Consider the following 19,818-nt stretch of genomic DNA (forward strand, 5'->3'; position numbering starts at 1 on the left):
CTACAAAGAAAAAATAAGCCCCATTGAATTTAATATTTTTTTTTTTGGATATTTTTTTCTTTTATTTGTGGGTACCTCTTTATTTATTAATTTACTTTCTCTGTCAATTATTTATTCCCTTTATTGGAATTCGCCCTACAAAATACACAAGCATGGGCAATTGGGTTATTTTGTTTTTCTGAAAAATATTACCTTTTCTTTTTTATGTTAGTATTTTTCAAGTACTTATGTACCACCATACCCAGGCCATAAAATAACAAATTTATGTGTAAGGAAAATTCATTCTTTTTCTTATTTAAATTTAAAAAAAGTTGTTTCTTAATAATTTTATAAATATAAAAAATTAAAAAAATTGGAGTGTCATTTTCTCATCTCTTATTCATAGTGGATTTACACGTCCTGGGTTTCTTTTTCTCTTTTGTTTTTTGAATTAGGCCCCCCCAAAAGATTGAATCTTTGTTCTGCTAAAACCCCCCAAAAATATTTTATTTTGAAGTGGGCATAATAATTTTTTCAGGGAAAAATCAGAAAATTAATTTGCAAGAAGTACCAAGAGTTGAAGCACTAGGGTTTTGATTATAATTTGTGAAGGTAAGTTCATCTTTCATGTAATTAGGTGGTACATGATTTTACCCCCTTTTTTATTTTCTGGGTGTAATTTTACTGCGGAAAGAAGAGATTTTGCATGCTTCTGGGTGATTTTTGAACTTGATTTAGCATTTGGGTTAGTATAATTTTTTAGTTAAGTGTTAATTTCAATGTATTTGTGTTTTAATGGGGGAAGTTTTCATCTTGGTTTGTTTGATTGATTCTGAATTTGATGAACAAATTTGCTTCTGAGAAGGAAGGAGGATTATATGTATGTTTCTTGTGTAATTGTTGTTGGTAGTTTTTAGTGAAATTTGTTGGTTTTGGAGATTTTGAGAGGTTGGCATCTGGGGTGCTATTTTACTTTCTGGGTTTGTGAGCAATGTTTAAGCAAATACTTAGTAAGATTCCAAGGAAATCGTCAAAATCATCGGAGAATCGAGAGCATAAGAATGCTTCTAGTGCTGGTTTGAATGCATCCAGCAGTGTGAGGAAGAGTGATGTGGGGTCTAACAGGACTAGTAATAATCAGCACAATATGGGTGCAAATGGTGCTTCGAGTGCCGGGCAGAATCAAGGCAAGAAAGTGTCTAGAACTGTGGATACAATGATGAATGGTGTTATGCTGTCTTCTTATGAAGCGTTGCCGAGTTTTAGGGATGTACCGAGTTCGGAGAAGCAGAGCTTGTTTATTAGAAAGCTTAATATGTGCTGTGTTCTATTTGATTTCCATGATCCAACAAAGAATCTGAGAGAAAAGGAGGTAAAGAGACAGACATTGTTGGAACTGGTAGATTATCTTTCATCGGCGAATGGGAAGTTTTCAGAGAATGTAATGCAGGAAATCATAAAGATGGTGTCGGTAAACTTGTTTCGGTCTCTTGCTGCTCAGCCTAGAGAGAACAAAGTTATAGAGGCGTTTGATGTTGAAGACGAGGAGCCTTTGATGGATGCATCGTGGCCTCATTTGCAGATAGTGTATGAGTTCTTGTTGAGATTTGTGGCATCTCCTGAGACTGATGCTAAATTAGCTAAAAGGTATGTTGATCATTCCTTTGTGTTGAAGCTGTTAGATCTTTTTGATTCTGAAGATCCCCGTGAAAGAGAATATCTGAAGACAATTCTACATCGCATATACGGGAAGTTTATGGTGCATCGTCCGTATATTAGGAAGGCAATTAACCACATATTTTACCAATTTATCTTTGAGACTGAGAAACACAATGGGATTGCTGAACTTCTAGAGATACTTGGAAGCATTATAAATGGATTTGCTCTGCCACTGAAAGAAGAGCATAAGCTCTTTCTTGTTAGGGCACTAATACCTCTGCATAAACCGAGGTGCTTGCCTATGTATCACCAACAATTATCTTACTGCATTACACAGTTTGTGGAGAAAGACTGCAAGCTTGCTGATTCTGTAATTAGAGGGCTATTGAAGTATTGGCCAATCACCAATAGTTCTAAGGAAGTGATGTATTTAAGTGAGTTGGAAGAAGTTTTAGAAGCAACACAACTGCCAGAATTCCAACGAAGTGTAGTTCCCTTATTCCGTCAAATTGCCCGTTGCTTGAACAGTTCACATTTCCAGGTATTGAGTCTGGTTTCTCCATCCTCTCTTCTTTTAGTTCAACTACTGTTTTGTATAATGTGATTATATGCCTTCCTTTCTTATTGCTTTGGTATTTCATAAAATATGTCCAAGTTGTGTGTGTCAAGTGTCTACAATTTAGTGCTTGTTTGATTAACCAAAATAATGGGGGAGTTAGGAATTACAATATTGGGTAATCGTTGATAGCACCAATAAAAGAAATGGAGGTAGTAGAACTTTCTATGACACTAAACATAGGAATCGGAATAACTTTTTGTCAACCAAACATATCACAGCCATATTCTTAGATTCGTAATTGTGCTGATCTCAGAAAGCTGATTAGTTTTGATCTCAAAATGTGTATCAGCCATTATTGACCAAAGGTTTAATGAATGCAGTACTTCTACTTCCATTGGAGTGATGCTGCAGACTCTACCCCCCCCCCCCCCCAAAGCATCATCAGGCTCTTATAGAAGCATTGGGGTATTAGTTGATGGAACTTGGTTTGGATCATCAATTTACTTTTATTTTTATTATGTTGCCTGTGGTTATTTCATATAGCCAATACCATGTAGTTGGTAGCCTCTTTTTTTTTTTTTTTAAATTCCATGTATGACCTTCCTTCTCATTTTATTTAGTATTTGACATGGAAAATGGAAGTATGTTTAAGAATTTAATCATATTTTTGTAACAGAAATATGTATGAATTCATTATATCTTATCACCTATTGTCTATAATTCTATATAGTACTCATTATTTTATTATGGAGGATCACTATAAGACATTTGATTCAAGGAAAATACTAATAATGATAAAAAGGGGGTTTGGATTGCTTGTTTGCATAAAGTTGACCCCTTTATTCTGCCATGTGCTGGACCCAATTGGGTTGCTGTTGTTGTAATCAAAATTCATATGCGAGACTTGGAAGGTGTTGTTTGAATTGAGTATTTATGTTTATCTCTTTCTTTGTTCTGTTAATTGTCTCAGACTTCTATATTGGTTTGCCTTAGGGATGTATATGCTAATACTAATACTCATGGCTTCTTAACTTTTAGCTGGGTATAAGTAATTAATGTAACTGGATTTTCTCAAGGAAAACATGAAATAGCTCCTATAAAAGGCTTGCTAGTGTGTGAGGTTGACATGTTATGGATTGAATGTTCTACCTTGAGAAAGCATGTGATCATTAGATGTGGGTGGAATATGTACCTCAAGCAGCTTGTAACAGTCAAATTAGTGAAGCAGACTTCATTCTTGATAGAATTCTATAGCATTTAGTTCATGCTCTAACTCTTGGGCTAACATCAAAAAGCAATAGCGTGAGGCAATGACTGGTTGAATATTGCTTGAATCAGTCATTGGATGCTGATCAAGCTCCAAAATTCTGCCTTAGAGTTACAAGGACTTGTCATGAGTTAGGACGGACTTTCTAAGGGGGGTGTTCTTTGGCTGTTGATAATCAGCTTAAAAATTGTCCCTTGCTACCTCTTCGGAGTTATTTTTTCTTTGCTTAAGCTGCTTACAAAATATTTTCTGCTAATTGAAGCAATGGTAATTGTATGAATATTTATTTGCAATTGGTGATATATATAATCATTGCAAATGTTTGTACATAGTTTATTTTTCTTTACTTTTTTAAAGCCTATGTGAGTTTGATGATATGAGAGTAGGAGAAGAAAAAATTAAATGAAATTGTAACAAGCTAAACTTCTGGCTAACAGTAAGACAAAAAACTATATGATGAGCTTTTAGAAATCCATGATTTGTAACTGTCATTTTGATTGTCATCAGAGTATCAGACTGAGGCGAAGAAAGGGTCCATACATTTGAAACATGTTGTTGGACTTGCATCTTTGCAATGCCTTTATTTGAAGTGTATTTTCTTTTTTTTTTTGAAACTGTCTTCACTAGCCTGCTGTCCTAGGCTTTATTTCTTTCTTGTGACCTCATTGAGGTAGGTAAGACGTAAAAGCATCAGAATCATTTTATACTGATCCTGTGTCAACGGAATCTTGTTACATGATGTAGTCCTAGATATGATTTCACTATTGCCTTGTAATAAGCAGCAGATAGTTCGGCTTCCCAACTAATGCTATCTAGAAGTCCAATTTCTGTAAGTGTCAAGAAGAGTTGGTTGGAAACATTCTTATGTTTTGTCATTAGATTTATTTTTCTTTGTGGAGTTTTGAGATTGATTACTTTGCTTTCAAAAGACGTTGATGCACTTTTGCTGCTAGTATACTAATCTAATCCCTCTGATTAATTTTATTCTTCCCATTGGGAACTTAGTACTATTCATAAGTTGAGAAAAACTTCTAAATTTCTCTTAATAACATGAATGTCATGTTAGATCTTATTTTGATTCATCTCAATGAGTAGTTTATTAATATTCAACCGTTACATTTTTTAACTAATACTTGTATGACAGTATAGATATTTATGCCTTTTATGGTAAAAGTAATGCATTGTCAAACGTGCACATTTAAAATGGTAAGAACATTTAGGATCGGATGGAGTATCAGATACTGCTTATTAATGAGATCTTTATATGGTTATCGACTTTGGTTAATGGTGAGCATGAAAATAAAAAAATACTGATGCAAATATGGTTGCTGAGGATGAAGTGATAATCTGTAGAGTAGAAGTCAGTTAAGTGTCATTGATTTTTGTTTTGTTTTGTTTGTTTTTTGTTTTTCTTGTTTTTCCCCAAAAGGGAGAAGGGTTTATTTCCAGGAGGGAGAAGGGTACTTCTTGTGAAGCAGTGAAGAATAAGTTAGTTATTGGCATAATCTCTTTCTATGTTTTTTTACTTGTTGGGGGTGGTATCAAACAATAATATGGGTTCACTGTGCTAATTGAAGAGGATCGATCCTTTTGCTTAGTACTTTTCTTTTGTAAGAAGGCGATTGGACATGTCTTACTCTGATATCTTGGGTACTTTGATCTTTTGACGTGTCTTACATATTAAATGAGTAATAATACCCCATTCCAGGGTACATTCTTGTTCTGAACTTCTGATTTATAATCAGTAGCACAACTCTCAAGGCCACTATCTATTGAAAAGTTGTAGCTACCATTGCTGCACCATGGTTCATGTTGTGATTTGCCGACAGCGGAAAGTGTTTTTAAGTTCTTGTTGGTTTGTACAAGTTTTATGCAAAGTATGTAAATTTTTTCTCTGTAGTCTTTGGAACACAGCCTTTCTACTAGTCCTAAGGCTTTAACTCGCTTGAGGTAAGGTTGTGTCACTTGTGTGTATATTCTGAAATTGGGATTCACTGATCTTAAAAGTGGATAATCACTGATTCATATCAGGATAAAAAATAAAGTTGGAAAAGTTCTGGAGACTTCGTACTAGTTTTCATAGTAAAATTGGGGTATCTGGGCAATATGAAGTAGATTCATTGCAATTATAAACATTATTTATACCTCATTCATATGGATGGATTAAAAGGAAAAACATTGAACAGTTGGTTTTTTTTTTTTTTTTTAAAACATGTAGTAGTCAAAATAACTCTTCTGATCTTTTTTTCAGGTTGCTGAGAGGGCATTGTTCCTCTGTAACAACGACCACATTGAAAACTTGATCAAACAAAACTGCAAGGTTATTCTACCTATTGTTTTCCCTGCACTGGAAAAGAATGCAAGAAATCATTGGAACCAGGCTGTTCACAGCTTAACTCTCAATGTGCGTAAGATTTTCTCTGACCTTGATCCTGAGCTTTTCGAGGAATGTTCACTCAAGTTTCAGGAAGATGAATCACAGGAAGAGGAAATGAGAGCAAAACGCGAAGCAACATGGAAAAGGTTAGAAGAAATAGCTGCTGAAAAAGCAAAAAGTAGTGAACCTGTCCTCGTCCCCCTCATTTTACCAGCCCGTACCACTTCCGGTCTTTGATCCAAAGATCGATCTTTTTTTTGACGCCAATATCATTAACTGACAGGGTTCTGGTGATGGAGTTTCGTGTATGGTCATTGATTCAATTCGTTACTATCCTCCTGTATTTTTGGCCGAATGTCCAAAAAAAAAAAAAAAAAAGCAAAGAAAACGCGTTAGCCAATATTTGTAGCTTATGTTTAAATTTCTAAAACTCTTTAGTTTAGATTTACTTAGGGCTTAAAAGTATGGGTAGATATATTAATTGAAAAGAGTAAGGAGAATTGGCATAAGATTAGAATTTTCTGCAACTTGCAGCAGTTGGAAACTTTGTACAGTTGTGATATTCCTGGTTTGGCTTTATTATATAATTAATGGCTGCTTTTAAAGTTGGTTTGTCTGATAAATTCAAATTAACCAAACATTCCTTAAGTTGTTTATTACTGTCAAATTTGCTTTACTAATTAAGGTGGGAGTGCTGCATAGTTGTTGAGGGGACTTGGTGCACCACTTTTTCTCAGACATACTAATGACCATTATAGTAGGCTCAAAGGGTAGCCCTATAATTGTCATGGACCCATAATTCTGATGAAAAAGGCTGGCTTTGCAAACACCTTTTAGAGTTTTAGATGATTGGATGTATTGTACATGTTTTGAATACGACGGATTGACAATTTTAGGGTGTAAATCAGTTGAGACTTTCTATAAACATATCATTTTAAAGTTTCGTTTAAAACTTATTCATTGATGTTGTTTATTTGAATATGATAAATGAGTTGAGTTTGAACAAGTTTTTAAGCTCGTTTAATTAATGAGTCTGAATATGAATCAAGGATCTACTCGTTCATATTCATTCATGTTTAATTTTGCTCATGAATTACTTGTTTTTGTTTATGTTGATGAATGTGGGTTTGTTTATACTGAGTATTTATTAACAAGCTAGATTCATTCACTTAAAGCTTGATTGTTATTTATGACTGATTAAACTTTTAAATTCAACATTATTTATTAATTTTAATTTTAAACTAGTTTTTGGCTCGGACAATGCGTCGGGTTATTATATGTATATTATAAATGAGGTTTTATAATGAAAATTATGTAATAAAATAATATAGATTTAATTTGTTACATTTGTTGTAAATAAAGGAGTAGTCTAGTACAAATAGTATAAAAATATTTACGTAAGATAAAAAAGATAATCTCACAAACAATGGAACAATATCGGTGCGTCGTGATGCAAATCACCAACTTGAAAACGAATTTCCAGCTCAATCAAGGTGCTCAATTGTATTCCTCGGCACGAACCCTAAGGTTAACACGTACACCACTTTCACACATAGACACTTTTGGGTTGAAGGTTTGAGTCAAGTAATTTATGCCCAATAGAGAATGTGTTTAGACTACTGTGTTTGATGTAGTTTTTAAGTGTAAAAATCAGTAAAAAAAAAAAAAAAAAAAAAAAAAAAGCTTCTTTTATTTATAGAGAAACATGAAAAAACATAGAAGAAGAATCCCAAGCATCAATGGAGGTGAATAATCACCTTAAACATCCTCTTAAATGGAGAGTTATGAAAGTTACTTATCAAGAGAATAATGGTGGTGATTAATCACCTTAAACATCCTCTTAAATTGGGGGTTAATTATAAGAATTAATCAAGAAATGACATGGCGCTACATCATTCGCCTAGTCATGACGACACGTGGCTGGCTCATGTCTTCCCATTGAGTTTTAATATATACTATAAATGTTTGGTTTATAAAACAAACTAGATTAAGTCCCGTGCCACACACAGTTTTTACAAAAAATTTATAATGAACTATAATGTTTATTCAAAATCTACCAAAACATAATGCTCGTATTTTTAAATGAAATTGAAAAAGTTTGAATCTTAATTTATATCCAAAATTGAGTTCTGAATCAAAAGGTAAAAAATATAAAATAATATTTTATAAAATAAAAGATATGAAAAATATGTGAATATTTTTTACGAAGTGAATATTACAATTATATAATTTGGTAAATATTTTTTTAAGGAAGTGAATCGTAGTTATACAAAAAGTGATTTTTGTAAGGGAGTGAATTAAAAAAAATATAAAGAAAAACATTTTTAGAGGGAAAAAAACAGCACCAATATTCTTTTGACTTATATGTTATTCTTGGTGTCTGTTTTAGTGTTATGTTATTGATTGATAGACTAGATCCTTTTGACTTATATCTAATTGTATGTTAAATTACAATTACGATTTGATACTTACCCATAATTTTGAGATTTTCAAAGGTCATTACTCCGTATTATTTATGAATTATGAACTAGGCCTGTTCACTTCAGCTTAATTTCAGTTCACTTCAGCTCTAATCAGTTTAGTTCAGTTTAGTTTAGTTCAACTCCTAATTTCCTTCTCTCATAAAATATTCATTTCAGTTCTATTCAATTCAGTTCAGTTCAGCTCCAATCAGTTTAGTTCAATAAATGTGAACAGACCCTAAATTTTATCGCGTATAAGTGAACTTTGTATGATACTTACACCAACTAGAGAATACCATACACATACTCTATAGATAAAGGCCAACATTCTCTATTTATACAAATTTGACAAACTATTTTGGATGTATTCCATATCAGTATCATTTTCTGAGAAGGTAAGTGTGTAATTGTGTTATCAAGAGATCAATTGGATAAGGTGGAAAAAAATAATGCGAGTACCAAATTTAGGGTGAACTAATCACCATAGAATCAACACTATCTAAAGAATTTTGGGAAATGTTTTGAAAGGTACACACTAATTTTAGCCCCTCATATATTTCTATATGAGCAGAATTTTTTTTCCCTTGGCCCTTGCTTTTTTGTTTTAAAAAATACTGCCCCTACTTATTTGGAGTAATTCTTTGCATCAAATATAGCATGTCTTAAAGTTAAATTGATAGATTTATACTTTCTTGATTTAAAAAATTAATATTGTGAAATTGCGTATGGAGATAAATCAAACAAGGTTCTAAATAATTACTTTTTCTTTATGAGAATGGCAAAAAGAAACACAAGGACGTAATTTTTTTTTTTGTGTATATTCTTTTAAAAAAATATAAAATCACCCACTTCTATAAACATGAAAATATCCTTCATATAATTTCAATGAAAACTCCACAATATGTAACTTAATTTTTATTAAACATGAAAAATATCCTTCATACAATTTCAATGAAAACTCTTCACCAAAAAAAATAAAAATAATTTCAAAAAACTTTACAATATGTAACTTTTTATTGTGAAATTACAAATATATCCTTTAAAAGTTTTACTATATGACTGAGCATTAAAAAAAACATCAAAAATTTATGGAGTACGGAGTACTTATTTACGGCAATACAAATGATACTTCTCTTCTCTCAATTTTGCCATTGCACCAATTTGACTATTAATATACTCCATATGTAATTAATTTTTTTTTAAAAACCAATATATGTAATTAATTATACTTATATATTATTAAAAAAAAATGTATAAATAGTTGATACCATAAAAGTACATACTAGTTTTAAAAGTAATTTAACAACATCTTTTGAATGTGCATGTTTGTTAAAGTATTAATTTACCAAGATATCTACTTTCTCTGTTTTTTTTATTTAATTGCAACACTTCTTTTTTCATACTTATTGATGCATGTTTTCAATCGTTAATGTATTTAATTACCAATATGTAAAAATTATAAACATTTGATATTAAAATTGTATAAATTGAGACGAATCTAACAAGATTTCACGTGACTATATTTTTACTTAACCACGGATTATAAATCATCAAAACTCGTCAAAGGGAAACACATAAATAGTAAAAGTCAAACGGTTGCAAATTGTATAAGAAAGTGGAAAAAGTATATTTGTATTTAATAATAAAAAATGTAACAATTTTTAATAGAACAATATTTTAAATGAAATAAACAAAAAAAAATGAAGGGAATACAAATTACTTGTATAGTTGTATGTGCTAAAAAAAATGGAATAACTTTTTACACATATATTTTTTTTTTTGAAACAACTTTTTGCATATACTTGATTACTTACCTAATTAATTATTTTATATATATTTTATATTTGTAATTATCTTCTCTCAAATAGAGGAAAAAAAAAAAAAGTAAAAAAGGGGTTTGGAAGTTTGGATTGGATTAGAGTAATGTATAATCCACAAGTGAGTCCATATCTGGGGGCTGTTCTGCTCATCATTTTCCGTCTTTCTCTCTCCTCTTTTCTTTCAGAATCAGAAATAAAAACCCCAATTTGAATTTCAACTCTTTTAATTCTTCTAGATCACCTTACTTCTTGTCTTGCTTCAGTAAGCTTCTTCAAATTTCCCCTTTGTTTTTTTTCCTTTTTCACCCACAAATTTTCTCCTGTTTTTTAAAGAAAATATATTTATTCTTCTGTCTAAAATTCAATTTTTTTAGAAATTCTTTTCCCATTTACTTTTTCATCAAAATTCTGACAAAAAAAATGTTTTCTTTGATGTTTCAGATCATACCCAGATCTTGTCAGTTACTTCTCCACCAGTTGAACTGACCCCTTCATTTTGGTGGTTCTAATTCGACTCACAAAGAGGTAATTTTTTCAAATTTCTATTGCGCATTTACATATTTTTATTTTATGGGTGAAATGTCAACTTTTGGGCCTCCTTTTTATTTTTTATTTTTAATTTTGGGTTTTGTTAGGTGATGAATTTGATTATTTTCCATCTTTATTGGAAAGGGAATTTAATTAAATTTCTGGGTTTTAATTTAGAAGTCAAAAGGTTGTCAATTTATATTGTTATCATGTGAACATTAATAATTAAAATTTGATAATTATTGATCTGTGTTTATATTTTCCAATTTGGAATTTAATTTTCTGATCCAAGTTATTATAATGCTAAATTTTGTTGGGTTGTTTTTATTTTTTGAGGAATCTAATATTGAAAAATTGATGAACTTTTGATCAAAAGTTCTCTGTAGGAGGGCCTGTGTTCTAGCTCATCAGTGCAAGGGGCAGCTATTTGAATTTTGTACAGATGAGAGTTTTTGGAATTGGGGTTTTCTTATTTGATTGAACTGTTTAAGGTTTTTGATTCCATTTTGGCTGATGATCTTTGATTCTGTGCCTTGGAGAAGGTTCTGTTTGGGTATCCCTTAGGTTGAAGTGGAATAATATTCTTATCTTTACATTATCTGCTAAGATATGATAAAGCAAATATTGGGTAGGCTTCCTAAGAAGCCATCTAAGTCTGCTGATGCCCGCGATCCTCTCTCTTCGGGTGCTTTAGCTGGTGCTAGGACTGGTGATGCAGCTGGCCATAGACCAGGAAATGGAAAGGATGTGTCTCACCAAGGTTTCCATCCGTCTTCAAATTCGGGTGTGGGTAATGGGAATAAAGCCGCGCAGGCAGATGATTTAATCGCTAACGAAAGCTACACTGCCAACCCGTTTGAGGCATTGCCTAGTTTTAGAGATGTTCCGAGCTCTGAGAAGCAGAATTTGTTTATAAGAAAGGTTCACTTGTGTTGTCATATTTTTGATTTCACTGACCCCACAAAAAGCCTGAAAGAAAAGGAGATTAAGAGACATACATTGCTGGAGCTTGTGGAATATGTAAGCTCTGCCAATGGTAAGTTTACAGAAAATGCGATGCAAGAGCTCATTAAGATGGTGTCTGCAAATTTATTTAGGTCACCCGCTGCTCAGCCTCGTGAGAATAAGGCTTTAGAGGCTTATGATTTGGAAGAGGAGGAGCCTTCAATGGATCCTGCATGGCCTCATTTGCAGATTGTTTACGAGCTCTTTTTAAGGTTTATAGCATCACCTGAGACAGATACAAAGCTGGCCAAGAGGTATATTGATCATGGTTTTATTCTCAAGTTGTTAGATAATTTCGATTCTGAAGACCCGAGAGAGAGGGAGTATTTGAAAACAATTCTTCATCGCATCTATGGCAAGTTTATGGTGCATCGCCCATTCATTAGGAAATCAATAAACAACATTTTTTATCGTTTTATCTTTGAAACTGAGAAGTTTAATGGGATTGCAGAGCTTTTGGAAGTTTTGGGCAGCATCATTAATGGGTTTGCTTTACCTTTAAAGGAGGAGCACAAGTTGTTCCTTGTCCGCGTCCTGATTCCCCTCCACAAACCAAAATGCTTGTCAACATACCACCAACAGTTATCTTATTGCATCACTCAGTTTGTGGAGAAGGACAGTAAGCTTGCAGATGCTGTAATTAGGGGTTTATTGAAGTACTGGCCAATTACCAACAGTACAAAGGAAGTTATGTTCCTCAGTGAGCTGGAGGAGGTTTTGGAGGCAACCCAATTGCCTGAATTCCAGCGTTGCATGGTGCCATTATTTCGGCGCATTTCTCGTTGCTTGAGCAGCTCCCACTTTCAGGTTATTGCTATTTCCAGTATTTATCCTCTTGTCAATCCATTCATTTGCCTTTAGACCTCCGGGTGTTTATTATTCAACAAGTGGTGTGTACATTTCTTCCCTGTCAACTCTTAAGTATTTTTTGGCCTGTAAATTCTGAAGGTGGGATTGTTTTGCATTTGATCTCCCACTCCCTCTAATTTGAATGGAAAGCGGAAGGAAGTTTGGGATGATTTTAAAAGTATATATATTGAAAGGGGAATATACTGATAACAATGATAGGTGATGATAACATGAGTTTGGGATTTAGAGATTTGGAGCTAGGTTTTTTCTTTGTTTAGAGGCAACTATGCCATCAAATTTTGTGGTTACCTTTGGCCTTTATTGTCCTATGGGAGTTGTGCTTCAGTTTCAACGAGGCTTTTGTGGCACATTGATCTAAGTATCCCACAGTAAGCATTTTTGGTATTTATGTCATGTTTCCAAAATCTTAATTTTTTTGCCCTTTTCCTAAAAAAAATCCTTTAGGGCCCAGCTGGCTAATTTCCACTCACCAGCATTTTTTTTTTTTTTTTTTTTTTGACGAATTTCCTAAAGATAACTTTTGTGATTGTACGATGCCTAGGAATGCAAAGCTATTTGATCAGAGTAGCTATATGCGATCATCCTGATATCTGTGGGGTATGGTATTTTAAAGCTGCAGTCACCTGCCATTGAATAGTCTGATCAAGAAGTGCTTGCTGTTTGTTATTGGTGGAGAAAATATATATTTTGAGGAGCTTTAGTCAAATCTTCTATGTGAGTCTCATGGTAAATTGTTTAATGTGAAGGGTTGACAACTTAAGGCATCATATTGGCATAGCCACAATCTTTGGCTAGAGAGTAGATATAGTTTCAAATATCTCATGAAATGTCATAAAAATGCATAGGGTTATGGCTGAAGCCGAAGACAAAATAATAAATTCCATATATCATTGTCATGATCATAATTAGTAGTAGTTTGGCGATTGGTACTAGCCCCAACTGGTTAAGAACAAAGTTATATCTGTATTGGGTTGCGCTTGGTGATTTTGCCAATATTGACAACTCTACCACTTATCTTGTCAAATGTGACTTTTGTTAGTTATTATTTGGCTATTTACTGAAATAGGATCATAGTTAAAGTTTATCTGATAGTTCACACTGCCTTTGATTGAATCTTCAAGACTTAGCTGCATGTTTTAGATTTGCTTCTTTAGATCTATCCTTTGAATAAATATGTGTTTGTTGTTATGGTAGGTGGCAGAGCGGGCTTTGTACCTATGGAGTAATGATCATGTAGAAAACCTGATTAAGCAAAATCGTAAAACTATTCTTCCCATTATCTTTCCTGCTCTGGAGAAAAATTGTCGAACCCACTGGAACCAGGCTGTCCAGAGCTTGACCCAGAATGTGCGGAAGATTTTCTCTGACGTAGATCCAGAGCTTTTCGAGGAGTGTATGCGCAAGTTTGAGGAAGATGAAGCTAAAGAGAAAGAGCGAAAAGAAAAACAAGAAGCCATATGGAGGCGCTTAGAAGAGATAATTTTAACCCAATCTAAAACTACTGAAATGCCCTTAGCTCCTCAAAATACAGCTGCTCAAACAGTCGCAAGCTAGCATTTAGGACATGCTGGCTTGTAGTTCAATCATTGATGATTTGGAGGTTTTGGTTTATATGGTAAGTCCCTGTTGAAAAACGCTGATCAATGCCAGTCCCCTCCTTTTAATTTCTGGTGTGAGGATCTTGGGGACAGATCACCCCATATGCTGGGCTGAAAGATGCAATATGAGTTAGCAGCTGTCTGGACCAGAAGTGTTGAAACGACAGATCAAGCTACGGATTTTTCTGATGGTGATGTACTGGTTGTTACCATGTTATACACAGAGGAGCTATAGATTCCAGGTACTTTTCTTTGTTGGGGGGTTGTAATATCTTTTATTATTTTGTGCTAGTTGAGGGTTTCTCCACCTACCTAGCTAGTATGCAGTATACATATGTGTATCTTCTTGACTATTCTTAGAATGTCATTTGGTTTGATTTTTATCTATATATGTGAGTTTTAGAACTTGCAAATTATTTTTGTTGGTTGTAGAACTTTATTTTGACTTTCATAGAATATTCTGTTCACTTTAACCTTTGACTCATTTTTTAAGTGTTGATATTTCCACAAGACACTATATGGAAATGCACATGTCAAGGAAATGTTAGGGGTTTTAAAACAGTGTAATATCCTGCACCTATTAATATGGCAAGTTGATTACTAATTCTGGTTAGGAGTATCCAAAGTAGGCTATTTTGACTCCAGCACAGCTAATAAAGCCGCAAGACTCACTAGTAGACAACATTTAACTTTTGATATAGGAGTAGAACATTTTCATTGTCTTTCTTCAGTACTTTCAATTGACCCCCTTAATCCCTTGTAAAGTATAATTGGTGTTTTGCATGAAGATTGAGGAGAGTGAAGAATTAGGAGGACTAAAGCAGGTAGATGGGCGAAGAACCCAATCTCAAAGTTTGAGTAGAGATGAGATCATGAGATGCTTACTAGAAAGGGCATATCAATTTTCAATGAGGGATTTCCATAAACAGTAGATGTATAGTTCTGTAAAAGACAGAGGGTTTACTTTCTAACAGAGATATCCTCTCCTTCAGGGTAATGATGTATTGAATTGTTACTTATGCCTTGTGCTACCAAATGACCTGCTATAAGCTGTATCGCCTTGTGTTTTCCTTTAAGGTCGATACTACATTCTCAAAAACCTTATCAGCTAAGTTAGCAAGTCTTGGCTTTGAAGAGATTGTTGTTATTTGGATTTATGCATCCTTTTCGAAATTTATCCTTTCACTGGATTTCTAGTCATAATGTGTTAGTGACCACTTAGACAGGGATTGTGAGTTTGTTGGTATGTAAATTTTGGAATCTTTTGAGATGCATGACTTATTATGGATAAGTACTGTTTTGTGGTCAGGACTTTTTTGATTATGATATGATTTAGGGTTGTTGGTGGATTGAAACCAGTCATTTGGTTAATTATCATTTACCAACCAGACAAATACTTATTAGAGCAGTGGAGGTCGTTCTCGATGATTTAAGGTGGGTAATGCTCATTAGCTGAATAATTATAGTAATATATTCATATTTCTGAAAACCACCTAGTTTCATGATTTGCATGGCTCAAGTATCCTTTCTTAGGATTAAGAATCATTCATTGCCTTCTCATTTAGGGAACTTAAGATCACTTTTAAATGTCTTATTTAGCAGAGAACTTGATTGTCTATAGGAGATTGAAATGGTTGCAGAAGGAAAACTAGATGAAGCAGTGTCAATGGAACTGTGGATTTCATGGTAACCGAATTTCAGAAATGGTAATACCATCATCCAGTGTAAGATTTTTTTTTTGTTCTTTCCCGTCCGAAACACATCCATTTTGATATTTGTTGCTTATATTTGAGATGGATCTATTATTCCTCTTATCAGCAAGTCCATAAAAGCAGTGTATGGTCCAAGAACCTGGTTTTGGTTTTGGCCACTTTAATAAACAACAATTGGTTAAAAGCTAAGCTTAATGTTCGAGTTTAAGGGTCTTGAGGTCTTGTTATCGTACTTAGCAATACCTATTCCTTGGCCTTTATATCGAATTATCAAAAGAAGATCAACTCTGGTTACAAGACGTCTAAATGAAAGCCTAGGTAATCCTGGTGGGCATCGGGAAGATATGAGCAAATGCATAAGACGACTAGTCTCTTAGTGCGCTCTTATAGATTTGGTTGCTCCTGGCCTTGGCTAATGTTTATGTAAACCGCGTAGAATTCAAATCTGCCCTTTGTTACGCACTAAAGCTGAGAGCCTGAGAGTGAGCGTATGCTTGAACCACTTAGTGCTGATCGCATGATCGAGCCTGCGAAAGCTCAGATCTTCTAGACCATGGCTGAGCCATGCTAAGTTCTGTGCTTGACTTCTGCTATGATATACCATCTTCTGGAGAGAGTGAGGAATAACTCAAGTGGTTAGAGCTTCCCTCCCGATTCCAGGTGATCATGGAATCGATTCTCACCCCGCCCTTGTGGCTCTCTAAACACCAAAAAAAAAAAAAAAAAAAAAATACCGTCTTCTGGGTTAACTTACTTCTACCCTTTGGAAAAACAGAAGGGTGGTAATAATGTCATGATTCGTTCAAACATGAAAATCTGTAAAGCTGATATATAAAACTAAAAAACCCCATTAAAAAGTACCTGTTTTGACATTATTGAAGATAAATTATTTTAATTCAATTGATATCTGATTCAAATGTTGACTCTTATTCACTTAATCAGATTTTCATAGCTTCTAAAAATATTTACCAAGGGTTATCATTTTCACGATCTTTTATACAGCAATGCAAATCTACTATCGTTCATTTAATTGTAATTATGAATCTCTTTAACAATACTTATTATTGATTTGCTTCACACAAAGCCATACTGATTTTCATCATGCAAAATCATGCACTCGGCTTTCAGAATATCATCTTTTATGCTTGCTTTATTATTATTAGTCTACTGTCTCCGTTTAAATTTAGTTTTCACATTACTATCTCACATCATAACAACGCGACAGTTAATCCCGGATGGCTAAAGTATGCTTTGCCAATTTATGCGTCTAAAGAATATACACCAATTTATGTCTCAGCAAATCTAAGGAATTTATTGTCTGAACCAAATCTGGTGAATCCAATATAACCAAATCTTTGTCTGGACCAATATAGAAAATTCATTTGGTTTTTTCATTCTTTATTACAAATAAATTTCTTTTTCTCTTGGATGTCAAATCTCTTGGCAGTAAACATAAATCATGCTATATATAAAGAGGCTTAAGCATGAATTGTATGTTGCAAATAACAACCATTAATACTAGCTACGAGTTTATGACAAAGAGTATAACAATGGCCACAATGATGAGGGTTGCAAGAACGGCTAAACAATACGTTAAACCATCCTCTACTACCCCTCCTCATCTTAGAAACTTCAAACTTTCCCTCTTGGATCAGCTTGCTCCTTCGTTGTACGCCCCTATGGTGTTCTTCTACCCTATGCAAAATACTCGAAACCTAAAAGTTGAGTCATCCTATCGAGTGAAATACCTAAAACAAACACTCTCCCCCTTCCTCAACCGTTTCTACCCCTTTGCGGGTAGGATTAAAGATCATGTCTCAATTGATTGTAATGATGCCGGTGTTGAGTTTTTGGAGGCTAAGGTTAACACCCGGTTAGGAGACTTCTTAAAACAACCTGATGCTGATGCTTTGAAACACTTCCTCCCCGTTGATATTGAGTCTAAGAAAATGGGGACTAATAATTTGGTACATGTACAAACTAATACGTTTGAGTGTGGAGGAATGGCGCTTGGGATATGTTGGTCACATAAGATCACAGATGGTGGGACAGTTTCCGCGTTCATGCGTGGATGGTCTTCTATGGCCTCTAAGTCAGGCAATGAGGTGATTCCAGAGTATGGTGCTTCTTCTTTGTTCCCCCCAACTGACTCCTCAATCGCACAACATGCACTAAAGCTAGACACGGATAGAACTTCCACAAAGAGGTTTGTGTTTGATGGATCAAAGATTGCAAAGCTCAAGGCTAGGGCTGCGAGTGAGGGTGTGCCTAAGCCTACTCGAGTTGAGGCTGTCTCGTCCCTTCTTTGGAAATGTGCAACAAAGGTAAGATATGTTTTTCGTTCATTTCATTTGTAAAGATACATAGAAAGATGTTGGAGTATCCGAATATAGAGCCTAATGTAAGAACACAAAACCTTAAGTTCTTAACCATTGGGCCCAGACCTTATCGTTATGTAGTGTTTGTCTTAATTACTACAAATATAAAAGATGTATAACGAAATCACTTAGATCAAGTTATAACAAATAATCGAATTCCTCAACCCAAAATGGTACGTTTAGAAACTAATATAGACATGGAAATTATATGTATACACATGCCAAAATCTGTTGTACATACTCTTCTAGCTTGAATGTAACCAAGTTTTTCTCATCTTATTAAAGGCATCAAGAGCAAACTCGGGGTCTCAGACATTATCAGTGATGTCCCAATCCATGAACATACGTCGAAGGACCTCACCACCCTTGCCAGACACTAGTATTGGCAATCTTGTTGGCTACTACGTAGCAAAGATGGAAGGAAATAATGGTGACCACGTAACACACTTAAGAGACTTGGTGGTAAAACAAAGGCAGGGGAAAACAGAGGCCATCAACAACTACGCGAAGAAGCTGCAAGGGAACAATGCATATGTAGTGATCCGTGAGCTATTCAAAGAGGCAGGAAGCCTACTAAGAAGGGATGATGTTGATTTCTTCAAGTGTCTTAGTACATGTGGAGATGGGTTGTATGATGCCGATTTTGGGTGGGGAAATCCAACATGGCTAAGCTTGGTTAGTTTAGGTTACAAGAACACTTTTGCCTTGAGTGAGACCAAAGAAGGTGGTGGAATTGAAGCTTGGGTGACCTTGAAAGAAGATGATATGGCCTTATTTGAGCGCAATTTAGAACTCCTTGCGTTTGCTTCGCCAAATCCAAGTGTCTTAGTAATGGATGAAGAATCTCAGTTGTTGAAGCAAGTAGAAAGAAGATTGATATTTGATGATCCAAGCCACAACCAGACATTGCTAACATGGTGAAGTATACTACTAAAATTTAATGCATTGTAGTGTTGTAATTCAAGTTTTCTAAGCTATTGCTTGCTTATTCTTTTTATTGCTTATTCTAGCATGCAAAAGAAAGATTTATCTTTCTTATTGTACCAAGTTTCACGAGCTATAGTCATTATGCCAAATTGCCAAATTGGTGATGTGGTGGTCCTAATTCATGTTATGATTATATTTTACTTAAGTTACAGCTAGACATGACAAAACTGACTCATATCCGATTACCAGTATCCGATCAGAATTATATAACTCAAACTCAAACTCAAAATGTAACTCATATTGCATGACATAATTTGAACTAAAATCAAGTTGCACCCAACCTAAAAAAACCCCAAACTAACGAGACAAACCAAGTAACTCATTACCCATACACAATGAAATTACACATTACTCATACAATATTATTCATAGCTTCGTTACTTCTTTTTTCTCAATCTTTTGCTTAGGTGATTCATGCTACATATATGCAACCAGAAATTTCAGCTGCATAACCGTAGGAAAGAAAAAGCTTGTGATCAATTCAAACCCCATTTTCCCAAAATTCTGACAACTTTTTGCATCATTTTTGCTAGTTTGCAAAAATCTCATGTAAGCATATAGCCACTAGTCATATCCAAACGCTCAATGATCTTGAAATCACAAAATCTAACGTTAAA

At 34.2% G+C, this 19,818-nt stretch overlaps 3 protein-coding genes across 3 annotated transcripts; all 3 read left to right on the plus strand.

Moving 5' to 3' along the window:
- Positions 1–419: 419 nt before the first annotated feature.
- On the plus strand, positions 420–6,446 carry LOC145582747 (serine/threonine protein phosphatase 2A 57 kDa regulatory subunit B' theta isoform-like). Its single transcript, XM_081639755.1, has 2 exons — positions 420–2,179; positions 5,716–6,446. Exons 1-2 carry the CDS (start codon positions 971–973, stop codon positions 6,076–6,078), a joined length of 1,572 nt encoding a protein of 523 aa, XP_081495881.1. The 5' UTR covers positions 420–970; the 3' UTR covers positions 6,079–6,446.
- A 3,746-nt stretch (positions 6,447–10,192) lies between these two features.
- On the plus strand, positions 10,193–14,595 carry LOC145582748 (serine/threonine protein phosphatase 2A 57 kDa regulatory subunit B' theta isoform-like). The gene is made up of 4 exons (XM_081639756.1): positions 10,193–10,385; positions 10,565–10,648; positions 11,028–12,463; positions 13,721–14,595. The coding sequence occupies exons 3-4, from the start codon at positions 11,261–11,263 to the stop codon at positions 14,078–14,080; spliced, it is 1,563 nt and encodes a 520-aa protein (XP_081495882.1). The 5' UTR covers positions 10,193–10,385; positions 10,565–10,648; positions 11,028–11,260; the 3' UTR covers positions 14,081–14,595.
- A 2,757-nt stretch (positions 14,596–17,352) lies between these two features.
- LOC145581661 (akuammiline synthase 2-like) lies at positions 17,353–19,283 on the plus strand. Its single transcript, XM_081638683.1, has 2 exons — positions 17,353–18,160; positions 18,500–19,283. Exons 1-2 carry the CDS (start codon positions 17,369–17,371, stop codon positions 19,133–19,135), a joined length of 1,428 nt encoding a protein of 475 aa, XP_081494809.1. The 5' UTR covers positions 17,353–17,368; the 3' UTR covers positions 19,136–19,283.
- The last annotated feature ends 535 nt before the right edge of the window (positions 19,284–19,818 follow it).

Source organism: Chenopodium album, chromosome 15 (genome assembly GCF_948465745.1).
Source record: "Chenopodium album chromosome 15, dcCheAlbu1.1, whole genome shotgun sequence".
In the NCBI taxonomy this organism is placed as follows: Eukaryota; Viridiplantae; Streptophyta; class Magnoliopsida; order Caryophyllales; family Amaranthaceae; genus Chenopodium; species Chenopodium album.

Excerpts from the sequence above, each read along its gene's own strand:
- LOC145582747 (XM_081639755.1), top strand. The coding sequence starts at position 971 with ATGTTTAAGCAAATACTTAGTAAGATTCCAAGGAAATCGTCAAAATCA. Across the intron at positions 2,180-5,715 it reads TGAACAGTTCACATTTCCAG|GTTGCTGAGAGGGCATTGTT; the intron begins GTATTGAGTCTG and ends TCTTTTTTTCAG.
- LOC145582748 (XM_081639756.1), top strand. The coding sequence starts at position 11,261 with ATGATAAAGCAAATATTGGGTAGGCTTCCTAAGAAGCCATCTAAGTCT. Across the intron at positions 12,464-13,720 it reads TGAGCAGCTCCCACTTTCAG|GTGGCAGAGCGGGCTTTGTA; the intron begins GTTATTGCTATT and ends TTGTTATGGTAG.
- LOC145581661 (XM_081638683.1), top strand. The coding sequence starts at position 17,369 with ATGACAAAGAGTATAACAATGGCCACAATGATGAGGGTTGCAAGAACG. Across the intron at positions 18,161-18,499 it reads TTTGGAAATGTGCAACAAAG|GCATCAAGAGCAAACTCGGG; the intron begins GTAAGATATGTT and ends ATCTTATTAAAG.